The following is a 22,566-nucleotide window of genomic DNA, read 5'->3' as shown; positions in this document are numbered from 1 at the left end:
TAACCACAGAGTTCACATGGAATAAAACAAAACATACAGTCAATAATAACAGCAGAATTTTTTTTTTTAAGTCTATATACAGTGGAGTGCAAATGAGGTAAGATAAGGGAGTTAATGCAATAATAGGCCATGGTGGTGAAGTAATTACAATATAGCAAATTAAACACTGGAATGGTAGATGTGCAGAAGATGAATGTGCAAAGTAGAGATACTGGGGTGCCTAAAGAGCAAGATAAATAAATAAATACAGTATGGGGATGAGGTAGATAGATGGGCTGTTTACAGATGGACTACTGTACAGGTGCAAGTGATCTGTGTAGCTGCTCTGACAGATGGTGCTTAAAGCTAGTGAAGGAGATATGAGTCTCCAGCTTCAGTGATTTTTGCAGTTCGTTCCAGTCATTGGCAGAGAGAAACTGGAAGGAAAGGCGGACCAAAGGAGGAATTTGACTTTGGGATGACCAGTGAGATATTACCTGCTGGAGCGCGTGCTACTGGTGGGTGTTTATGGTGACCAGTGAGCTCGAATAAGGTGGGGCTTTACCTAGCAGAGACTTGTAGATAACCTGTAGCCAGTGGGTTTGGCGACGAGTATGAAGCGCAGGGCCAACCAACGAGAGCATACAGGTCGCATTGGTGGGTAGTGTATTGGGATTTGGTGACAAAATGGATGGCACTGTGATAGACTGCATCCAATTTGTTGAGTAGAGTGTTGGAAAGCTATTTTACAGATGATATCGCCGAAGTCGAAGATTGGTAGGATGGTCTTTTTTACGAGGGTATGTTTGCAGCATGAGTGAAGTATGCTTTGTTGCGATATAGGAAGCCGATTCTAGATTTAATTTTGGATAGGAGATGCTTAATGTGAGTCTGGAAGCAGAGTTTACAGTCTAACCTGACACCTAGGTATTTGTAGTTGTCCACGTATTCAGAGCCGTCCAGAGTAGTGATGCTGGACGGGCGGGCAGGTGCGGGCAGTGATCGATTGAATGCATGCATTTAGTTTTACTTGCATTTAGGAGCAGTTGGAGGTCACGGAAGGAGAGTTGTATGGCATTGAAGCTCGTCTGGAGGTTAGATAACACAGTGTCCAAAGAGGGGCCAGAAGTATACAGAATGGTGTCGTCTGCGTAGAGGTGGATCAGAGAATCACCAGCAGCAAGAGCGACATCATTGATGTATACAGAGAAGAGAGTCGGTCCAAGAATTGAACCCTGTGGCACGCCCATAGAGACTGCAAGAGGTCCGGACAACAGGCCCTCTGATTTTACACACTGAACTCTATCTAAGAAGTAGTTGGTGAACGCAGGCGAGGCAGTCATTTGAGAAACCAAGGCTATTGAGTCTGCCGATAAGAATGTGGTGATTGACAGAGTCGAAAGCCTTTGGCCAGGTTGATGAATACGGCTGCACAGTACTGACTCTTATTGATTGCAGTTATGATATCGTTTAGTACCTTGAGCATGGCTGAGGTGCACCCATGACCAGCTCTGAAACCAGATTGCATAGCGGAGAAGGTATGGTGGGATTCGAAATGGTCGGTAATCTGTTTTGTTAACTTGGATTTCGAAGACCTTAGAAAGACAAGGTAGTATAGATATAGGTCTGTAGCAGTTGGGTCTAGAGTGTCACCCCCTTTGAAGAGGGGGAATCTCAGACGATACGAAAGAGAGTTGTACAGGCTAGTATTGAATGGGGCATGCTTATTTAAGATGGTGAGGAAGGCACTTTTAAAGAATAACCAGGCATCCTCTACTGACGGGATGAGGTCAATGTCATTCCAGGATACCCCGGCCAGGTCGATTAGAAAGGCCTGCTCGCAGAAGTGTTTTAGGGAGCGTTTGACAGTGATGAGGGGTGGTCGTTTGATCGCAGACCCATTACGGATGCAGGCAATGAGGCAGTGATCGCTGAGATCTTGATTGAAAACAGCAGAGGTGTATTTGGAGGGCGAGTTAGTTAGGATGATATCTATGAGGGTGCCCGTGTTTACGGATTTGGGGTTGTACCTGGTCGGTTCATTGATTATTTTTGTGAGGTTGAGGGCATCAAGCTTAAATTGTAGGATGGCCGGGGTGTTAAGCATGTCCCAGTTTAGGTCACCTAGTAGCACGAGCTCAGAAGATAGATGGGGGGCAATCAATTCACACATGGTGTCGAGGGCACAGCTGGGGGCAGAGGGTGGTCTATAGCAAGCGGCAACAGAGACTTGAGAGACTTGTTTCTGGAAAGGTGAATTTTTAGAAGTAGAAGCTCGAATTGTTTGGGTACAGACCTGGAAAGTAATACAGAACTCTGCAGGCTATCTTTGCAGTAGATTGCAACACCGCCCCCTTTGGCAGTTCTATCTTGGCGAAATTTTTTATAGTTAGGGATGGAGATTTCAGGGTTTTTGGTGGTTTTCATAAGCCAGGATTCAGACACGGCTAAGACATCCGGGTTGGCAGAGTGTGCTAAAGCAGTGAGTAAAACAAACTTAGGGAGTAGGCTTCTAATGTTAACATGCACGAAACCAAGGCTTTTACGGTTACAGAAGTCAACAAATTAGAGCACCTGGGGAGTGGGAGTGGAGCTAGGCACTGCAGGATCTGGATTAACCTCTACATCACCAGAGGAACAGAGGAGAAGTAGGAAAAGGGTACGGCTAAAGGCGATACGATCTGGCCGTCTAGCACGTTCGGATCAGAGAGTAAAAGGAGCAGGTTTCTGGGCACGATAGCATAGATTCAAGGCATAGTGTACAGACAAAGGTAAGGTAGGATGTGAGTACATTGGAGGTAAACCTAGGCATTGAGTAATGATGAGAGAGATATAGTCTCTGGAGACGTTTAAATCAGGTGATGTCTTCGCATATGTAGGAGGTGGAACAACATGGTTGGTTAAAACCTCTTGGCGCACGGATCCCTTTAACGGGATCATTTTCGTAAACAACCGCTGAATTGCAGAGCGCCAAATTCAAAAACAATTACTAAAATTATTTATTTTCATGAAATCCCAAGTGAAATATACCAAAACACAGCTTGTTGTTAATCCAACTATCGTGTCAGATTTTGAAAATATGCTTTACAGCGAAAGCAATCCAAGCGTTTGTGAGTTTATCGATCACTAGACAAAACATTACGAACAGCTAGCAGCAATGTAGATTGGTCACGAAAGTCAGAAAAGCAATAAAATTAATCGTTTACCTTTGATGATCTTCGGATGTTTGCACTCACGAGACTCCCAGTTACACAATAAATGTTCATTTTGTTCGATAAATATTATTTTTATATCCAAAAACCTCCATTTGGTTGGTGCGTTATGTTCAGAAATCAACAGGCTCGAGCGGTCATGAAGGGCAGACGAAAATTCCAAATAGTATCCGTAAAGTTCGTAGAAACATGTCAAACGTTTTTTATAATCAATCCTCAGGTTGTTTTTAACATGAATAATCGATAATATTTCAACCGGACGGTAAACTATTCAATAAAAGAGATAAAGAAAATGTCGAGCTCCAACTTTCGCGCGCATGAACTAATCGAAGGACATTCAGCTATCCACTGACGCGTTTTGATAAATCTCGCTAATTTTTCAGAATAAAAGCTAGAAACTATGTCTAAAGACTGTTCACACCCTGAGGAAGCCATAGGAAAAGGAATCTGGTTGATATCCCTTTAAATTAAGGAAAGCCAGGCAATGGAACAGGGATTTTTCAAAATAAGAGCTATTTCCGGGTTGGATTTCCTCAGGTTTTCGCCTGCAAAATCAGTTCTGTTATACTTACAGACAATATTTTGACAGTTTTGGAAACTGTCCTAATCTGTCAATTATATGCAAATTCTAGCATCTGGGCCTGAGAAATAGGCAGCTTACATTGGGAACGTTATTTTTTCCAAACATAAAAATTCAGCCCCCTAGCTTCAAGAGGTTTTAAGGCATATTGAGCAGGGCTATATCATACTTCCGGCGCCGACAGAGATGGCCGACTCGCTTTGCGTTCCTAGGAAACTATGCAGTATTTTGTTTTTGTACGTGTTATTTCTAACATTGGTACCCCAGGTAATCTTAGGTTTTATTACATACAGTCGGGAGGAACTACTGAATATAAGAGCAATGTCAACTCACCATCATTACGACCAGGAATATGACTTTCCCGAAGGGGATCCTGTGTTTTGCCTTCCACCCAGGACAATGGATCTGATCCCAGCCGGCGTACCTAAACAACGTCGCCGTAAAAGGGGCAAACGAAGCGGTCTTCTGGTTAGGCTCCGGAGATGGGCACATCTCGCACCACTCCCTAGCATACTACTCGCCAATGTCCAGTCTCTTGACAACAAGGTTGATGAAATCCGAGCAAGGGTTGCCTTCCAGAGAGACATCAGAGACTGTAACGTTCTTTGCTTCACGGACACATGGCTTACTCGAGAGACGCTATCGGAGTCGGTGCAGCCAGCTGGTTTCTTCACGCATCGCGCCGACAGAAACAAGCATCTTTCTCTTAAGAAGAGGGTATGCCTTATGATTAATGAGACGTGGTGTGATCATAACAACATACAGGAACTCAAGTCCTTCTGTTCACCTGACTTAGAATTCCTCACAATCAAATGTCGACCGCATTATCTACCAAGGGAATTCTCTTTGATTATAATCACAGCTGTATATATTCCCCCCCAAGCAGACACATCGATTGCCCTGAATGAACTTTATTTGACTCTATGTAAACTGGAAACCACATATCCTGAGGCTGCATTCATTGTAGCTGGGGATTCTAACAAGACTAATCTGAAAACAAGACTCCCTAAATTCTATCAGCATATCGATTGCGCAACCAGGGCTGGTAAAACCCTGGATCATTGTTATTCTAACTTCCGCGACGCATATAAGGCCCTCCCCTGCCCTCCTTTCGGAAAAGCTGACCACGACTCCATTTTGTTGCTTCCAGCCTACAGACAGAAACTTAAACAAGAAGCTCCCGCACTCAGGTCTGTTCAACACTGGTCCGACCAATCTGATTCCACGCTTCAAGACTGCTTCGATCACGTGGATTGGGATATGTTCCGCATTGCGTCCAACAACAACATTGACGAATACGCTGATTCGGTGAGCGAGTTCATTAGAAAGTGCATCGGCGATGTCGTACCCACACCAACTATTAAACCATTCCCAAACCAGAAACCGTGGATTGATGGCAGCATTCGCGCGAAACACTGCTTTTAACTAGGGCAAGGTGACCGGAAACATGACCAAATACAAACAGTGTAGCTATTCCCTCCGCAAGGCAATCAAACAAGCTAAGCGTCAGTATAGAGACAAAGTAGAGTTGTAATTCAACGGCTTAGACACAAGAGGTATGTGGCAGGGTCTACAGTCAATCACGGATTACAAAAAGAAAACCAGCCCCGTCGCGGACCAGGATGTCTTGCTCCCAGACAGACTAAATAACTTGAGGACAATACAGTGCCACTGACACGGCCCGCTACCAAAACCTGCGGACTCTCCTTCACTGCAGCCAACGTGAGTAAAACATTTAAACGTGTTAACCCTCGCAAGTCTGCAGGCCCAGACGGCATCCCCAGCCGCGTCCTCAGAGCATGCGCAGACCAGCTGGCTGGTGTGTTTACGGACATATTCAATCAATCCTTATCCAGTCTGCTGTTCCCACATGCTTCAAGAGGGCCTCCATTGTTCCTGTTCCCAAGAAAGCTAAGGTAACTGAGCTAAACGACTACCGCCCGTAGCACTAACTTCCGTCATCATGAAGTGCTTTGAGAGACTGGTCAAGGACCATATCACCTCCACCCTACCTGACACCCTAGACCCACTCCAATTTGCTTACCGACCCAATAGGTCCACAGACGACGCAATCACAACCACACTGCACACTGCCCTAACCCATCTGGACAAGAGGAATAACTATGTGAGAATGCTGTTCATCGACTACAGCTCAGCATTTAACACCATGCACGCCTCCAACTGGCCATGGCCATGCGTGGCCATGCACGCCTCCAACTCAATCATCAAGTTTGTGGACGACACTACAGTGGTAGGCTTGATTACCAACAACGATGAGACTGCCTACAGGGAGGAGGTGAGGGCCCTCGGAGTGTGGTGTCAGGAAATTAACCTCACACTCAACGTCAACAAAAAAAAGGAGATGATTGTGGACTTCAGGAAACAGCAGAGGAGCACCCCCTTATCCACATCGACGGGACAGTAGTGAGAGGGTAGTAAGTTTTAAGTTCCTCGGCGTACACATCACGGACAAACTGAAATGGTCCACCCACACAGACAGCGTTGTGAAGAAGGTGCAGCAGCGCCTCTTCATCCTCAGGAGGCTGAAGAAATTCGGCTTGTCACCAAAAGCACTCACAAACTTCTACAGATGCACAATCGAGAGCATCCTGTCGGGCTGTATCACTGCTGGTACGGCAACTGCTCTGCCACAACCGTAAGGCTCTCCAGAGGGTAGTGAGGTCTGCACAACGCATCACTGGGGGCAAACTACCTGCCCTCCAGGACACCTACACCACCCGATGTCACAGGAAGGCCATAAAGATCATCAAGGACAACAACCACCCGAGCCACTGCCTGTTCACCCCGCTATCATCCAGAAGGCGAGGTCAGTACAGGTGGATCAAAGCAGGAAACGAGAGACTGAAAAACAGCTTCTATCTCAAGGCCATCAGACTGTTAAACAGCCACCACTAACATTGAGTGGCTGCTGCCAACATACGGACTCAACTCCAGCTCACTTTAATAATGGAAATTGATGGGAATTTATCAAAAATGTATCACTAGCCACTTTAAACAATGCCACTCAGTATAATGTATATGTATATACTGTACTCTATATCATCCACTGCATCTTGCCATCTTTATGTAATACATGTATCACTAGCCACTTTAAACTATGCCACTTTTATGTTTACTCATCTCATATGTATATACTGTACTCGATACCATCTACTGCATCTTGCCTATGCCGTTCTGTACCATCACTTATTCATATATCTTTATGTACATATTCTTTATCCCTTTACACTTGTGTGTATAAGGTAGTAGTTGTGGAATTGTTAGGTTAGATTACTCATTGGTTATTACTGCACTGTCAGAACTAGAAGCACAAGCATTTCGCTACACTCACATTAACATCTGCTAACCATGTGTATGTGACAAATAAAATTTAATTTGATTTGATTACAGTGAAATAAGACAGTAATCACTAACCAGGACAGTAATGGACGAGGCATATTGATATTAGAGAGAGGCATGCGTAGCCAAGTGAACATATTGGTCCAGTGAGTGGTTGGGCTGGCTGGGGACACGGCGATTCAGACAGTTAGCAGGCCGGTGCTAACAAGCTAGCAGTTAGTAGGCTGGGGCTAACAAGCTAGCAGACCGGGGCTAGCAAGCTAGCAGTTAGCAGACCGGGTTAGGAAGCAAGCACTTATCAGACCTGGGCTATCAAGCTAGCAGTTAGCAGATCGGGGCTAACAAGTTAGCAGAAGGGCCTTTGGGGGACGTCGCGATGGAGGCAAGTCTGTTTTTGACTCTTCGTGCGGTGACGTCGATAGACCAGTCGTGGATTAGTATGGTTCCAAGTAGCTCTAGGTAGCTAGCAGGCCGCGGTTAGCAGAATGGGCCTTAAGCGGACGTCGCGCCTGAGGGGCCTGTTGGAATCCTCGGGCTGATTATGTCGGTATTCCAGTCGAAGAGGATCGGCGGGGTTCCGTGCCCTGTACCGGCAGTAGAAGGGGTCCGGATATTGTAGCCCAGGAGTGAGCTTCGGTGGTAGCCCAGGAGCCCTAGCCGGGCTAGCTTCAGGCTAATTGGTGCTTGCTCTGGGATGGAAATGCTAGCCAGGAGTAGTCACCCGTGATTGCGGTTAGCTAGTTGCGAAGATCCAGATGAAAATGTTCAGAGTTTGCGGTAGGAATCTGGTTATATGGAGAGAAAAAAATAGGTCCGTTATGCTCTGGTTTGAGTCACGTTGTACAAACTGGCAAGAGCTTTCCGAGCTTAAGGTTAGCTGATGACCGCTAGCAGTGGTTTTGCTGACTGATAGGTTGTAACTAGTTAGCTGGCTAGCTTCAGTTGAGCGATTCCAGATCCAAAGTAAATGGAAATACTTTAGCAAAAAAGAGGTCCACGCCACATTGGGTGAGGCGGGTTGCAGGAGAGTATTTAGAAGTTGAGGTTTAGGAAAATATTTTAAAAAGATATGCGAAGAAAAATATATAAAAATATATATACAAGGGAAAGGACAAAGACAATGACGGCTGACTGCTACGCCATCTTGGAAGTGTTACATTTCTAACTCCAAAACAGCAGTACAGTATTTCTTCATCAACATCTTTATGTTTTCGTTAATAAAATAATGATTAAAAAACCTCTTTCAAAATGCTGATGTTTATTTAGTTATGGATCCATAACAAATTTTTATGGGAATAAATATCAGTGTATTACAGAAATATTGGAACAAATTGTTGCTTACTGGAATATACTCTTTCAAACATACGTTCATGTTGTACAGCGCCATTATGGCTATTAGTAGGGCTATATTTTGGCCTTCATGGGCGGCGCACAATTGGCCCAGCATTTCTCTCCCTCCTAAAAACAGAAATACATTTTTGGGGCTTTTACAAATATTATTTTGGCCTTTATTCAGATTACAATTGCTCTCTTTTGTTTTTTTGAAAACGAAATAACCTCCAAAATATCTTTATATATTATCAAGTTGATGACACAGTCATATAGCCGGCACCTAAATAAAGCTGAGTGACTCACTCATTCATGGCTTTGGATCAAATAAATAAGTACCAACATTCTTTCTGATAGTCCTAAATATTTTTTGGGGGGGTTGTCCTGACCTGGACACCATGTACACTATTATAATAGCCCATTATGGGCTATTAGCAGGACAATATACCTCTCTGTATTTTGTTACTTTGTAGATGGGGGCTCCGGAGTGGATGGGGGCTCCCACAGTGCAAAATGCGTTGCTACAGATGCAGGTTCGATACCCGCCACTGGGAGACCCATGAGGTGGCTTTTGGTTTTAATTTAGAATCCTCCAATCCTCTATATGTAATTATTGGTGGAGAGTCACATCATATTTTTCGATATACTGTAGGTCTACATTGTTGCTTACTGGAAAATACTCTTTCAAACACACATGGTCACGTTGTACAGCGTCATGGCTATTAGCAGGGCTATATTTTGGCCTTTATAAATATTATTTTGGCCTCTATTCAGATTACAATCGCTCACTGTCATTTAAAAAAACAAAATCATCTCCAAAATATAGTTCTGTATAGCCTTCCCGCTGTGGATGTCTATTTCAGCACCATTTCTCACTGCTCCGATACGATCATTGAGAAACAAAAATGTTCTATTATATTCCATGATTTTCTTAAGATACATGTGTTGACTGAATATAAGCAAGTGATGTCTGCTAAATAATCAAGTTAGGTTTCTCCAGAAATAAATAATTCTAAATAACAAACTGGCTTTATTTACAAATTTGTGAGAATGTCTCACCCCATGTTCAAGAATTGCCTTTTTTTGTCGCTCACTCTAGGTTAAATGAAAATGAAATCTCCAAAATATTGTTACTTTTTAAACAAAGCGATTATTATTAATTTATTTAGAATTATATCTAAGCCCCTTAGATATTCTCACAGATCCTAATGGAAAATGCCTCTTAGATATTAATTTAGAATCCTTGTCACGTCATTGAAAAAAATATTTTTAGATATACTGTAGGCCTACCATAGGCGAAATGAGTATTGGTTACACTACAATTAGAGTGTGGAAATGTTATGTCCCTTAGATATTAATTTAGAATCCTCCAATCCTCTTATGCAGTAGCCTTCACCCGACCGTCATGTTGTACAGTGCAATATTTCCCATTCCATCCTAATGGAAACCCTGAGGGTTTTGTTTTTCTCGGAATAGAAACACCATAATATTAATCAAATGAATTAAGCCAAATTTCTAAAAATCAATCCCATGTATTATGTTATTACAAAAAAGGTTTTAAATTCAATAGTAATGCCAATATGGGAGACTATCAAATGCTTCTCAAAGATGCCCTCTGGTGGTCAAACTAGCACTAACGTGCATTAACGTACAAATTGGCTGACAATTAAATAACGTGCCATAGAATGCTGTAGCAGCCCGCAAGGTGTGCTGCAGTATGACACAACTTTTAAAGGAGGAACCACTGTAGGCCTAACCCCCCCCCTTTTTTTTTTTACAACATTGCTATTCACTGTTTATTATCTATGCATAGTCACTTTACCCCTACATACCTGTACATATTACCTTGACTAACCTGTACCGCCGCACAGTGACTTGGTACTGGTACCCCCTGTGTATATAGCCATTTTATTGTTACTTTTTAAAATTTAGTTTATTTAGTAAATATTTTCATAATTCTTATTATTCTTAACTGCATTGGTTAAGTAAGCATTTGACTGTAAGGTCTACACCGGTTGTATTTGGCGCTTGTGACAAATACAATTTTATGAATGTAGCCTATTTTTGCCGCCTAAATTCAATTCTGGGAATTCCCTCCCTATGAAACTCGTAACTTAAATGTGCCTCGAGAGGAATATTTATCTCGCATAGAAAACAACAAGCCGACTAGGTATATAGATCAAGTATTCTACACTAAGAAAATATATAAACACGACATGTAAAGTGTTGGTGCCGGACATTTTCCATATGCACAAAAAGCTTATTTCTGTCCAAGTTTGTGCACAAATTTGTTTACATTCCTGTTAGTGAGCATTTCTCCTTTGCCAAGATAATCCATCCACCTGCCAAATGTGGCATATCAAGAAGCTGATTAAACAGCATAGTCATTACACATGTGCACCTTGTGCTAGTGACAATAAAAGGCCTCTCTAAAATGTGCAGTTTTGTCACACAACTCAATGACACAGATGTTTCAAGTTTTGAGGGACTGTGTAATTGGCATGCTGACTGCAGGAATGTCCACCAGAGATGTTGGCAGAACATTTTATGTTAATTTATCTACCATAAGCTGCCACTAGTGTCGTTTTAGAGAATTTGGCAGTATGTCCAACTGGCCTCACAACCAGAGACCACGTGTAACCACGCCAGCCCAGGACCTCCACATCCGGCTTCTTCACCTGTGGGATCATCTGACACCAGCCTCCCAGAGCGCTGAGGAAACTGAGTTTGCACAACTGAAGAATTTCTGCCCAAACTGTCAGAAACCGTCTCAGGGAAGCTCATCTGCGTGCTCATCGTCCTCACCAGTGTCTTGACCTGACTGCGGTTCAGCGTCGTCACTGACTTCAGTGAGTAAATGCTCACCTTCGATGGCCACTGGCACGCTGGGAAAAGTGTGCTCTTCAAGGATGAATCCTGGTTTCAACTGTACCGGGCAAATAGCAGACAGTGTGTTTGGCGTCGTTTGGGGGAACGGTTTGCTGATGTCAATGTTGTGAACAAAGTGTCCCATGGTGGCGGTAGGGTTATGGTATGGACAGGCATTTTATTGATGGCTATTTAAATGCATAGATATACCGTGACGAGATCCTGAGGCCCATTGTCGTGCCATTCATCACCTCATGTTTCAGCATGATAATTCATGGCCCCATGTCGCAAGGATTTGCACACAATTCTTGGAAGCTGAAAATGTCCCAGTTCTTCCATGTTCTGCATACTCAACATTGAGCATGTTTGGTATGCTCTAGATCAATGTGTACGACAGCGTGTTCCAGTTCCCGCCATTTTCCAGCACCTTCACACAGACATTGAAGAGGAGTGGAACAACATTCTACAGGCCATAATCACCAGCCTGATGAAACTCTATGTGAAGGAGATGTCGAGCTGCAGTTGGCAAATGGTGGTCACACCAGATAGCGACTGGTTTTCTGATCCACGCCCCTACTTTTTTTTAAAGATATCTCACCAACAGATGCATATCTGTATTCCCAGTCATGGGAAATCCATGGAATAGGACCTAATGAATTTATTTCAATTGACTCATTTCCTTATATGAACTGTAACTCAGTAAAATCTTAGAAATTGTTGCATGTTGTGTTTATATTTTGTTTAGTATACTATGGGGTTGTCAGATTTTTCTATTCATTACTTGTTTTGGTTACAGAGGGAAAGTAAATGTGGACTGTTCCAGCATCTTCAAAGTGCGCCTCGGCAGAAATATTTTTTCGTGTTCCATATTTTGCACTTTGCATGTGTTTTGACTATACTGTCCAGTGCAGCGTAGCTAACTTTTACCATAGCTATGTCTGTCTACTCTGTAATGCATCTTAACCCTTTCAAATCCACCCACCCCAAACATGCATTAACCCTTTGAGGTCCTTCCCTCAGGCTCTGGTGTCAAGGGGCTGCATGTTGTGTCTTACTATAAGTGTCTGAGTCAAATTCTGATTTAAGGAGACTTGCTTGACTGGGTTGAATATGGTCCCTCTTGTCACTTTGGTTGGTCGGTCGGTTTTGTCTATATGGTCGGTCGGTTTTGTCTAGACAGGAGACAGTCCAAGGCAATTAGCGAATAAATATACCTGTTTCAGTGGACATGTGGACAAACACACACACACTTCACTCCACTTCTCCCTATCCTTCTCCAGATGCCCATTGCTAGTGAGTCAAGGAAGGTTTCCGTAAAGCAGCTTTCTCTCCTTTTCTTTCTGTTGGTGACAATTCCTCTCTCTCCACCAGGCCGCAGGGCGAACGAGGGGGCTTTGTTAACCGAATTGATACCCCAAATTCTTCCCGATGTGAGATAGAAACCTTTTGGATAGATTAAGCGAGAGAAAAGGTGAGTGAAGTGGGGAGAGGAGGAGGGGGGGGGGTAGAGAGGAGTGAGCAATATGTGTGAATGTGTAGATTTACTGTCCTTGTCTACTGTAGCACTTGTAAAAAGGATGGATTTGAGGGAGGGGGAAGATAGGAAGAGGGGGAAGATAGGAAGAGGGGGAGGGGGAGGGGGAGGGGCGAGAGGCGAGAGGCAAGGGAGGGCAGAGAAGGAGAGTGAGGGGGCAGAGAGGGAGAGCAAGGGGGGCAGAGCGGAGAGAGAGAGAGGGCGGAGAGGGAGAGAGGGCAGAGAGGGAGAGGGAGGGGAGAGAGAAAGGGGGGCAGAGAAGGAGAGAGAGGGGCCATAGAGGGAAGGAGAGAGGGGCAAGAGAGGGAGGGAGAGAGGGGCAGAGAGGGAGAGAAAATAAATAATAGAAGAGGGGAGAATAAAGGGATATTGACGCAACGCGCAAGTCGTGCTGCATCAATTTAACTCACAACTAAAACCCGTCTCCATGATTATAACTCTTTCATTATTGCACCTAGACGTGCATCGCAGTTATGTCTCGTGCGAATCAATCCATTTGTTCTAGACACTCTCCAGTCTACCCAGTCTAGTCTAAACATCAAACCAGCATATGGTATTCCTTATGAGTTCACACCAGTTATCAGGCTTTCACTCACTCACCTCCGCTCTGAATTCTTCAATATTACAAGTGTGGGTGTGTGTGTGTGGTGTGTGTGTGGTGTGTGTGTGTGTGTGTGTGTGTGTGTGTGTGTGTGTGTGTGTGTGTGTGTGTGTGTGTGTGTGTGTGTGTGTCGGTGTAAGTGCGTGTGTGTGTGTAAAGTGCTCGTTTGCCCAGTGTTAAACACACTGACAACTTAATTTCCAGCCTTCCTCGGATAGCACCTCTAGGCTCATAGCGTGTTGCACACACACAAACACACTCACACCGTCAAGGGTGTGTCATGACTGATTTGAGAGAGGTCTGATTGATTATGCGTAGTAAGGTTGGTGACCTCTACCTCTGAGGCTGAATGTTTTAATGTGGTCAGTGGTTCAGCTAGCAACCCAAGTAGCAGGTTGGAATTAGACCCCTGACGAGTGATTGTGAGAATCATGTTGGAGTGAGACGGCACAGACACTCAAACCCCAAACGCCATCCCCACAAACAGTACTCTCTCCCAGTTGATCTCTATAAAATCGTCATGCTAGTTCCAAAATTATCTCCAACCTAGCACTCAAACATCCTTTTCACCAAGTCTCCACACAGCAACATCTATCCCAGTGGTTCACAAAAATCATTCTGTCCTATTCTCCCTCTATTTTTCCCTAGAAATTCTCTCTATATCTGCTGCCCCACATCCAATACCAGGTTTCCAGTTTCCATACCCTCCCAAATCTCCCAGTCTTCAAAATCTCCCAAGTCTCCACATCTCCACAGATTCTCCACACAATTCCATCTCTCATAAAAACGTCCTCAGTCCCAAAATCTCCCTCAGTTCATACCTGTTACCAATAGTTAGCTTATTCATAACTACACACCAAGTACCTTTTCACGCACAAAACTCATCCGATGTCTTATACCAAATCTTCTCAAAACCTTCCAACAGAGCCACCTCTCACAAAAACTTCCTCACTCTCACAAACGTCTTCCTGCCAGTTACACACCAAGTCTCCAAGACCTCCCCAGTCACTTCTCCAGTCCTCTCAAATATCCCTCTACTCCTTCTCTCTACTCCCTCTTCCCAGTCTTTCTCCCGCAGCATCTCAAATCTCCTGAAATCCCTTCCTCCTCTCTCTACTCTCCCATCTCTCTACTCCCTCCTCCTATCCTCTCCCCTCCTCCTCTCTCTCTTCTCCCCCTTCTCTCCTCCACTCCCACTAGCTCTCTCCCTCCCACTCTTCATCCTCTATCTCCTCCCTCTCTGCTCTCCGCCTCCCCCGCCCTCCGTGAAGTCTCCTTTCCTCTCTCCCTAATCCTCTCCCATCCCCTCTCTCTACTCTCTCTCTCTCTCCTCCTCTCTCCCCATCCCTCCCTCTCTCTACCTCTCCCTCTCTCTCCTCCTCCTCCTCTCTCCTCCTCACTCTCTACCTCTCTCCCCGTCCACTCTCCTCTCTCCTCCCTCCTCTCTCTCCCCTCATCTCTCTCTCCTCCTCTCTCCCTCTTCTCCTCCCTCTTCCTCGCTCTATCCTTTCTCCCGCTCTCTCTCCTCCTTCCCTTCTCTCTCCCTCTCCTCCTCCTCTCTCCTCCTCTCTTTTACGCTCTCCCTCTCTCTCGCCTCCTCCTCTCGCCCCCTCCTTCTCTACCTCTCCCCCCTCTCTCACCTCCTCCTCTCCCTTCCATCTCTCTATACCCCTCACCCTCTCTCCTCTCCCTTCCCTCTTTCTAACCCCTCACTCTCCCCTCTCTCTCTCCTCCTCTCCCCTTCCCTCTCTCTACCCTCCCCTCCCTCCCTCTCTCCCCCTCTCTCTCTCTCCCTCCCCCTCTTCTCCCATCCTCCCTCTCTCAACCTCTCCCCTCTCTCTCCCCCTCTTCTTCCTCCTCCCTCCCCCCCTCGCTCTCTCTCTCTCCTCATCTCTCCCTCCTCTTCTAACTCTCTCTCTCCTCCCTTTCCCCTTCTCTCTCTCCCTCCCTCACTCCCCCTCTCTCCTCCCTCCTCCTCTCCCCTTCCCTCTCTCCCTCCCTCTCTCTCCCCTCTCCTCTCTCTCCCTCTATCTACCTCTCTCTCCCTCCTCCTATCTACCCCCCCCCCCCGCCGCCCCCCCCCCTCTCTCTCCCTCCCTCTCTCTACCCCCTCTCTCCCACCCTCTCTCCCCTCCTCCTCTCTCTCCCCTCTCTCTCTCTCTCCTCCTCCTCTCTCCCACCTCTCTCTCTACCTCGTCCCCTCCTCCTCTCCCCTCCCTTCCTCCTCTCCTCCTCTCTCCCCCTCCTCTCCTCCCTCCCCCTCTCCCTCCCTCTCTGCTCCCTCCCTCTCTCTACACTCCCTCCTCATCACCTCTCTCATCTTCCTGCTTGCCTCTGCCAGCCGACTATGCTCTCAACTTATCCCTCTTACTCTCTCCCTCTTTTTTATCCTCCCCTTCCCCGTCTCTCCCCTCCCTTCTCTGCCCCTCTCTCCTTTCTCTCTCATCCTCCTCTCATCCCTCTCTGTCATCTCCTCCTTCTCTTCCCTCCTCTCCTTCTCTCCCCCTCCTCCCTCTCCTCTCTCTCTCTTCTCTCCCCTCTCCCTCCCTGCTCTCTCTCACTCCTCTCTCTCTCCTACTCTCCTCTCTCTCATCTCCTCTCCTCTCTCTCTCTCTCTCTCTCTGCTCTCTCTCTCTCCTTCCGCTCTCTCTATCCCGGCTTTCTATCTCTCCACGCTCTCCTCTCTCCTGCCCTCTTCCTCCCTCAGCCCTACAGATCGATGACAACTTTTGCGGCCAGGACTTTAACCAGCCTCTGGGTGGGACCAGCACCATAGAAGGAATACCGCTCTTCATCGACAAGGAGGACGGCATGACCTCGGTGGCCGCCTACGATTACCGCGGCAACACCGTGGCCTTCACAGGCACACGCAACGGCAGAATGAAGAAGGTAAGAAATAAGAGCGCATGCTTTTTGAGCTGGGTTTTTGTTCATGTCAGTTTGTTTCACCCCTGCTTTATTGTGGACAGTGCTGCTGACCTGTGTGTGGACCTGGCCTACTATCTGGACTGCAGTTGGAAAGGGATGTGCATCTCAAGTCTACTGCATTTGCCTATGCTCTGTGGACCTTCAGGCATTCCCACAGTCTTGGCACATTCACATTTTGTCGTAGTTAATTTTTGTAAACAGAAGGTTGCCCCACTGTGTATGGTTAGGTAATATCAAAATTCTGATTCCGCCTAACTTTTATGGCTGTGTCCTATGGTTGGGCGATATATCAAAATAGATTCATTGAAATGTTTTTGCGCGATATTCCAAATGCCTGTATCTCAAGAATCCCGGTTTTGTTATTTTTAGTTTTTATGAGCATTTATGTCCGCTTGTTCCCATTTACACCAGAGATCTATATTTAATGAAGTGATGCATGTCTCCACCCTAACAATGGGAGTCGTTGTCCCTAAGCGGGAAGACAGGCGACAAGCTTATGTCCAAAATTTGCCCAGAAACGCATTGAGCTTATTTTTGACAGATTTGAGCAAAAGTGAAACCTTTGACGTCGCCTCTTCCTCTACGGTTTACACACTGTCAAAAGGCTGTCCTGCTCCTCTTCTCTCTACCTAACTCCCGCTCACAGTCCCTTCAGTTTGGCTGCTCAGCCTACCTTAGTTATCCCTCACCCATTATAGCCTTGCCTTTCCCAACCATTCAGAGCGTTTTGAAATGCGTATCTGGACACTGCACCCGCCCACTCAGGTCAGAGTCTTATCGTCGTCCGAAGGGAGAAGACGCATCTTTCTGAGGACTTTTTATTGTCAACAGTAACACTAAGTCATTCCAAGTCATTCGGATTACCAAACTCCATATAAACATCTTCAAAGGAAACAGCTGTGTGTGTGTTGTGGTGAATATTAAGAGTACAGTGATGGGCCTCAACATCATGTTCTAACCAGACAGCACTATACAAGGCAGAACCAAACCAGTCCGTTAGAAGTATATAGCGGGTTGGAGCATTCACAGCCGACTGCTCAGACTGGTGAGGGTATACCTGCCAACCGTTTTTACGTGCTCCTTCTAGCTGGATTTAGTTACCAACAATTTTTTACATGGACTGTCATTTCTCCGGATTTAGAGACCAATAGTTTTTACACAAATACAGCAAGCCCCTTCCTCTGCCACTTATGCCAACAAAGTTGAGAGATCACGTCTTCCTCTCTGACAAGCGGTTTCAACTCACTATTAGCATTTGAGGTTTGGTCCAACAGAATCGGTCATATGGACAGCAAAACACATTGAGACATTATTTTACTGTAATGGAGAAGTGAACTTCTCTAACGATACCCTTTTTATGTCTAAACTACTCTCATTGAGAGCCGACTCCACTGAAACGAGAGTATGAATGAACATTGATCCTGGAAAATGAATGCTCAGTTTGTTGCGTACCATTTGGGTACCGCTTGCAGCATTTTAGACAATTACTGTTATACTAGCTGTCTAGTCTGTTTGTGTTTTTTAAATGTGCAATAAGCATAAAACACAGTTATATAAGGGATTGGCTACACATTCTCATTGTGAGAAATAAGGCAGGCCACTTGATTTCACCATCTGAACAAAGTGTGCAGGGTAACAAGCTTTTCAAACAGTTGCAGACAGACAAAAGGGTGTGTTGATAACAGCTCAACTGTTCAACCTCGTTACCTGGCAAATAGATCCAAGCTGGCTAAACTTGAAATATAATTTACCTGATTAGCCAGGTAAATATAGATTACCTGGCTAATCACTAGCACGTGGGCTTGAGATATTGAGAGCTGTGTTAATCTATAGCCCAATGCCTGCTACAAGAAGTTAGTCATTATTAGGCAATGTGCATTATGCATGGTTCTAGTAAAACAAAAAATGTTTTGAATGCCAGATCAGAGAATATTGCAAAAAAAAAAGCAGGTTAAACTATTTTGATAATGAAATCATTAGTGGGGCTTTATGGTCGTGGAAGGCTTCTACTTAGCCTAGGTATAACTTCACAAGCGCTGAATTCATTCGATTATTGCTGACTGTTTGAAATGCAGTGTTTTTGACCTTTTAATTGTACAACAACGCTTATTTAGAGAAAACAGAAGGGAAAAAATATACTGTGAATTCCCTGCATTAAAGTCCCCGGCCAGTAGGAGCACCGCGTAAGTTTGAAAAAAATCAGGATGATTTTTAGGTCATATCGCCCTGCACTACTGTGTCTGTATGTTACCCTATTCCTTATCTTGTGACATTAGGAATAAAGAATAGATTTGCCCTCATAGATACTTGGCTCTTATTTGGTACTTATTCAGAACCTTACTACTGGAGTAGTAACCTATGAGCGTAAGTCTTTTCAACATCTTGTGCTTACTAGGTAAGATACATTTCTTCCATTTTCTCTTACTCGTCTCTTTAACATCCTCCTGAAGACAGTGTGGTCCATCAATCAAAGCTCCATGCACTTTTGAATGGCCACTCAGACAACAGGTGGTGAATTTAAATTGACTGTGGTCTTATAGTTTTATGGATGCAGTATAAAGTCTCAGCCGATGTTCATGTAATAATGAGGAATTCCCCTTGACCACGCCCAGAAATGGGGGAAAACCAGCATTCTTTCCTATCGATCCCCATTGTAAAAGAGGCAACTTCGTCGTACATTTTTTGTTATACAGAAGTAACAAAACACGCTAAAAAGCTGCTTTGTTGTTCAATGTACATGTAGCCATTTAAAAAATTTCAACCTACAGTTTGCAATGCTCCCACGAAGGGAAATAGAGCTTTCGAGAAGATCCCTGTGGCTTCAGGCTATTTGGCGTGAGAGAGTGGGAAATGTGGGGACATGGTGTCCAAGTAGGCTACATGTAGCTATGTGTGTGTAAAACATTTAATCCCAGGTAAGACATTGAACTTGTTTAGTATAGTCCGTTTGTAACTCTACTCACTACTGAGACACAAAATGGCGCCGGAGAAGAAGGTTGACGTTTTAAATGTTCCTAACCAATTGTGTTTTTTTGTTTGTTTCTTTGTGGTGTTTGTAACTTATTTTTTAAACTTATTTTGTACATAATGTTGCTGCTACCATCTCTTATGACCGAAAATAACTTCTAGACATCAGAACTGCGATTACTCACCACAAACTGGCAGAATCCTTTTTTTCCTTTAACGAGTCTGATGCGAATGATATACTGCTTTCCCGGGAACAGGCCCAGATCCCAGAGAAAAAGGTGCCGGAGGGCGGGTTGTCTTCTGAGAATTCGTATGCGATTGAATAAACCCCCACCTCCTTCCATTCTGCTAGCAAACGTGCAATCTTTGGAAAATAAAATCAATGACCTACGCGGAAGATTAAACTACCAGCGGGACATTCAAAACTAATATCTTACGCTTCACAGAGTCGTGGCTGAACGATGACATTATCAACATACAGCTGGATGGTTATACGCTGTATCGGCAGGATAGAACAGCGGCGTCTGGTAAGACGAGGGGCGGCGGACTATGTATTTTTGTAAATAACAGCTGGTGAACAATATCTAAGGAAGTCTCGAGGTTTTGCTCGCCTGAGGTAGAGTATCTCATGATAAGCTAGATAGTGTGGTCTATCTACCTAGAGAGTTTTCATCTGTATTTTTTTTGTAGCTGTCTACATACCACCACAAACTGATGATGGCACTAAGACCACACTCAATGTGCTGTATTCTGCCATAAGCAAACAGGGAAACTCTCACCCAGAGGCGGTGCTCCTAGTGGCCGGGGACTTTAATGCAGGGAAACTTAAAACCGTCTTACTAAATGTTAAATGTGCAACCAGAGGGAAAAAAACTCTGGACCACCTTTACTCCACACACAGAGACGTGTGCTCACCCTCCATTTGGCAAATCTGACCATATAATTCCATCCTCCTGATTCCTGCTTACAAGCAAAAATTTAAGCAGGAAGCACCAGTGACTCGGTCTATAAAAACATGGTGAGATGAAGCAGATGCTAAGCTACAGGACTGTTTTGTTAGCACAGACTGGAATATGTTCAGGGATTCCTCCGATGGCATTGAGGAGTACACCACATCAGTCATTGGATTCATCAATAAGTGCAACGATTACGTCATCCCCACAGTGACTGTACGTACATACCTCAACCAGAAGTCATGGATTACAGGCAACATAGGCACTGAGCTAAAGGCTAGAGCAGCCGCTTTCAGGGAGTGGGACTGTAACCCGGAAGCTCAAGAAGCGGGACTGTAACCCATCAAACAGGCAAAGCATCAGTACAGGACTAAGATCGAATTGTACTACACCGGCTCTGATGCTCGTCGGATGTGGCAGGGCTTGCAAACCATTACAGACTACAAAGGGAAGCACAGCCGGGAGCTGCCCAGTGACACTAGCCTACCAGACGAGCTAAACAACACTGAAACATGCATGAGAGCACCAGCTGTTCCGGAAGACTGTGTGATCACGCTCTCCACAGCCGATGTGAGTAAGACCTTTAAACAGGTCAACATTCACAAGGCCGCTATGCCAGATGGATTACCAGGACCTGTACTGCGAGCATGCGCTGACCAACAGGCAAGTGTCTTCACTGACATTTTCAACCTCTCTCTGTCCGAGCCTGTAATACCAACATGTTTTAAGCAGACCACCATAGTCCCTGTGCCCAAGAACACTAAGGTAACCTGCCTAAATGACTACCGACTCGTAGCACTCACGTCTGTAGCCATGAAGTGCTTTTAAAGGCTGGTCATGGCTCAAATCAACACCATTATCAACACCACACGCTGATCCTCAACATAATATTACTCCCCCTGAATCTTTGGTGATCATGCCAAGAGCGTGGTGGTTGTTGTTGTTGGTGGTGGTGTGTTTGTTTTGTCTCAGTATTAGTACCTACGCAGTGTATGTTGACTGTGGATTGTGTTTGGTAAGTGTTCATGATGGTTTGTCATACACATTTGCGTTTGTGTGTGTTTGTAGTCTAAGGACAGAGCTCTTGGGGTAGATAGGAGCTCATTGTAATTCACCAAGTTACCTTGTCTGTTCTTCTGAAGGCCTGTCTGTCATTGATTCACCATTATGAATGTATAATCGTGTGTGTACGTGTTTGCATTTTGAAATCTTTGTATCTGAGATTGTGTGTGTGTGTGTGTATGACTACACAATGCAATGTTAACTAAGATTCAGCACTGTGACACCCATTCAGTGATTTTGACAACAGGGTTATTTAATGTGTGTGTGACGTCTCTGTGTGTAGAAAGAGAGAGCTAAGCTGTTATTACATACGTGTGTGTGTTTGTGTGCTTGTACATCTCTGTCAAAACAAAAAAAGATAACTAGGTTTTAAGAAGGTCATACCAAGGATACTTTTGCTATTTGATTTAGAATTTTAAGACCCCTTGAAGTATCAAAAACAAATCTAAAAAAATATTGAATGAAACATTTTATTTGGCCTAACTGCTATTAATTAGCCCATACAAACACATTGAATAACAGACATGGACCTTAGTTTTTTTTTTWAAATAAACCCAACAGATATTAGTAGCCACGTCACCAAATACAATACTTTTCTCTACTAGTTCTCCATCATGCACCGTTATACCTGCATGCATATGTGCGTGTTTGCATGAGTGTTTGCGTGTGTGTGTGGGCTTGTGTGTTTCTCTGTGTGTTTCCTGTATTGCTCAGTTGGTAGAGCATGGAGCTTTCAGCACCATGGTTGTGGCGTTGTGGATTGGATTCCCACGGGGGACCAGTAAGGAGATGCTCTTTCTCTGTATGAGCGACTACTAAATTACTAAAATGTAAATGTGTCATCTCCCAGATCAACTAGGCCTAACTCATCGTACTTGGAAAGAGGCGGTGAATGGAGGAGGAGGTGGTGATGGAGGGAGGATGAGAGAGAGAGGGGAGAGAGAATGACGAGGGAGAAAAGTGGATTAGCAACGTGCGGTGGAAGCTCTTTTTGATGTATCTGTTGAAATGTGAAGTGGGGGAAAGGCTCTGGCTTGTCCCCAAGCACACACTCTGTCTGTCTGTGTGTTTGTCGCTCTGTGTGTGTGTCTCCTTCTCTCTTTGCTTTGCCCTCCCTCCTTCCTCTCGTTCTCCCCCTCGTCCTTCTCGGCTCTCTGCCCCTATTTCCTAGCTCTCTCACGATCGCTACCCCA

General features: G+C 44.8%; 1 protein-coding gene across 1 annotated transcript in view; it reads left to right on the top strand.

Annotated features, from left to right (window-relative positions):
- The window catches only part of LOC111970443 (plexin-A1-like), a 443,296-nt gene that overhangs the window by 90,549 nt on the left and 330,181 nt on the right, over positions 1 to 22,566 (top strand). Inside the window, exon 4 of the mRNA XM_023997171.3 lies at positions 16,171 to 16,352. Coding sequence (XP_023852939.1) covers positions 16,171 to 16,352 — 182 coding nt within the window. The remainder of the gene's footprint in view (positions 1 to 16,170; positions 16,353 to 22,566) is intronic.

Source organism: Salvelinus sp. IW2-2015, linkage group LG11 (genome assembly GCF_002910315.2).
Source record: "Salvelinus sp. IW2-2015 linkage group LG11, ASM291031v2, whole genome shotgun sequence".
Taxonomy (NCBI): domain Eukaryota; kingdom Metazoa; phylum Chordata; class Actinopteri; order Salmoniformes; family Salmonidae; genus Salvelinus; species Salvelinus sp. IW2-2015.
This window is presented reverse-complemented; position numbering and strand designations above follow the sequence as displayed.